Source organism: Penaeus vannamei, chromosome 12 (assembly GCF_042767895.1).
Source record: "Penaeus vannamei isolate JL-2024 chromosome 12, ASM4276789v1, whole genome shotgun sequence".
NCBI classification, from domain to species: domain Eukaryota; kingdom Metazoa; phylum Arthropoda; class Malacostraca; order Decapoda; family Penaeidae; genus Penaeus; species Penaeus vannamei.
In genome coordinates, this window is record NC_091560.1 from 27,321,536 (window position 1) to 27,324,035 (window position 2,500).

The following is a 2,500-nucleotide window of genomic DNA, read 5'->3' on the forward strand; positions in this document are numbered from 1 at the left end:
AGGCCGCGGCGAGTGAGCGACGATCTGTCGCTTTCGAGGCTCAGGCGCTCGCTGGCGCTGGTGTGGAGGGAGCGCGAGGGCGGCGGCCGACCGCAGATCCTCGGATACGCAGCCATAATCTGCATCTTTACCTTTGACGTCGGTATGGCAGCGCAATCTTACTAAGCATCATTATGTTTATCCCATTTAAATTCACACACAACCATAAACACACCCACGCCCACACATATGTGTGTTTGTCCATATACACACACACACACACACATATGTGTACATATACACACACACACACACACACACACATATATATATATATATATATATATATATATATATATATATATATATATATATATACATACATATATGTATATACATACATATATGTATATATATACATATATGTATATATATGTATATATATATATATATATATATATATATATATATATATATATGGATATAGATATAGATATGTATAAATATTTACATATAAAAGTATATGTATGTGTGTATATATATGTATACACACACACACACACACACACACACATATATATATATATATAAATATATATATATATATATATATATATATATATATATATATGTATATGTATATATATATATGTATATATATATTATATTATATACATACATATATTTATATATATACATATACATATATATACACACACACACATATATATAAGTATATATACATGTATACATATGTCTGTGTGTTTACATATGTATATATATGTATTTATTTATATATATAAGTATTTGTGCATTTGCATATATGATATAACGTATCATCTTCGATTTCTCTTTCCTGTCTTCAGGCGTGAAGAACATCTATTACCTGTACACGCAGAAAAAGTTTTCTTGGGAAGAGGAGAGTTTCAGCCTCTGGATTTCCGTCGACTACGCATTCCACGCCCTCGGTCAGGTTTTGGTTTCGCACTTGCAACGTTGTTTCTATTTACAGTGTTGACTTAAACTTACGCAGTTGCCATTAGCACGCCCGAATTTGTTTTTCACTCATGTCTTGTTGAAATCACAGGTCTCATGAGCTTTACTTATAATCCCTCTGATATGTAAGGTGAAGAAAAATTACGGGCCCTTTCCGAGAAAGCTGGAGAAGACAAATTATGTAAACTGAAGTATTACAGTAATAACCCAGGTGCATTACCCAAATTATCGCTATCTACAATTTTTAAATATAGAACACCCATTAATTGTCTTTCTTTCATAAGGTAATTCAAATTCCATATAAAGGGAAATTGTAGAGAAATATTTTTAAACTGTCTGCAGATATCAAGGACGCTAGTATATAATAATTTGACAGTAAAGAACATTTAATTCAATACTGTAAAATACGTACAAAGTGCAAGTATAGATTCCCTGCGGCATATCTTTCAATCAATGCAAATATCGATTGTGCGTATTTAAGGTGATTCCTTTATTAGTGGGCGTAGTTAAAATAATCTTATCTGCCACACCCTGAACCTTATGGTTTGCTATGATGCCTGCTATAATCCCTTGGTAAACTCTTACAGGCTCGTTGGTAGTTCTGCCAGTTCTCAGCTACTATCTTAGAGTACACGATAGTCTCATCATATTCGTGGGAGGGGCTTCTGCCATGTTTTACCTCATGCTCATCGGCACGGCGCCCCAGCCCTGGGTCCTCTATCTCGGTACGTAGCGCGTGTGCCGTAGGGACTCATTTTATGATAGATATTTATGATAGATTGGACTCCTTTGTTTTAGTTCGACTCACCACATGCGTCCGTGGTCCAATAAAGACACTTTTATCTAATTATAGCATCCGGAACTTCTGTGTTCATGTTGATGGTGACGTCAGCAGCCAGAGGAAAGATCTCAAAGTTGGTGAACGACGACGAGCTAGGAATTGTCTTCGGGATGGTGTGCGTGGTCAACGCCCTCATGCCGGTGCTCGCCACGCCGGTGTACAGCCTCGTGTACAACGCTACCGTGGGCGTGTTCCCTGGCACGGTGTTCGTCCTCCTGGCAGCGCTTTGTGCCGTTATCTGTTGCTTGGCCGTGTAAGTATCTGTGCCACTGACACGCCATCTTTATACCACTAGGTCATATCAATTTAAGGAGGATAGAATGTTAACATAATCAGCAATGCTAAGATATATGGAAAGTTATCCTGGTAGTAAATTGTGTCATTACTTGATGTTTTGATCGTCTAAGAGTGCAGGTATCTATGCCACTGGTGCAGGCAATGTTCACGCCACCAATTTATTTTCATTAAAGGATGATGAAAATCTTCATTGAATCAGTGATGCTACTGGATGTTGTATATGATCTATGATAGGAATATCTGCACGTTTAATTGCATCTACAACCTCTGCCTTACAGGTGGTTGTACACACGATTCGATCAACAAACTGCAGCGACAAGTGAGGTTTTGGACACACAACCAGGATGATTGCGTGAGAATATGGTAGGCAGAGGCTATGTCGTCGGT

At 37.6% G+C, this 2,500-nt stretch overlaps 2 protein-coding genes across 3 annotated transcripts in view; both read left to right on the top strand.

The window, feature by feature from the left end:
* Nucleotides 1-2,461, top strand: part of LOC113812819 (probable peptidoglycan muropeptide transporter SLC46) — a 3,690-nt gene extending 1,229 nt beyond the window's left edge. The window contains exons 3-7 of the mRNA XM_070127674.1: nt 1-142; nt 846-947; nt 1,563-1,700; nt 1,829-2,069; nt 2,392-2,461. The exon at nt 1-142 is cut by the window's left edge and continues 762 nt beyond it. Coding sequence (XP_069983775.1) covers nt 1-142; nt 846-947; nt 1,563-1,700; nt 1,829-2,069; nt 2,392-2,461 — 693 coding nt within the window. The remainder of the gene's footprint in view (nt 143-845; nt 948-1,562; nt 1,701-1,828; nt 2,070-2,391) is intronic.
* LOC113812805 (uncharacterized) overlaps nt 2,046-2,500 on the top strand; it is a 30,400-nt gene continuing 29,945 nt past the window's right edge. Inside the window, exons 1-2 of one of the 2 annotated variants that reach the window (XM_070128044.1) lie at nt 2,046-2,069; nt 2,392-2,476. In XM_070128044.1, the coding sequence (XP_069984145.1) occupies nt 2,474-2,476 (3 nt within the window). In that variant the 5' untranslated portion in view covers nt 2,046-2,069; nt 2,392-2,473. Of the gene's footprint in view, nt 2,070-2,391; nt 2,477-2,500 lie in introns of those variants that run through there. The other variant, XM_070128048.1, reaches the window with a different exon arrangement.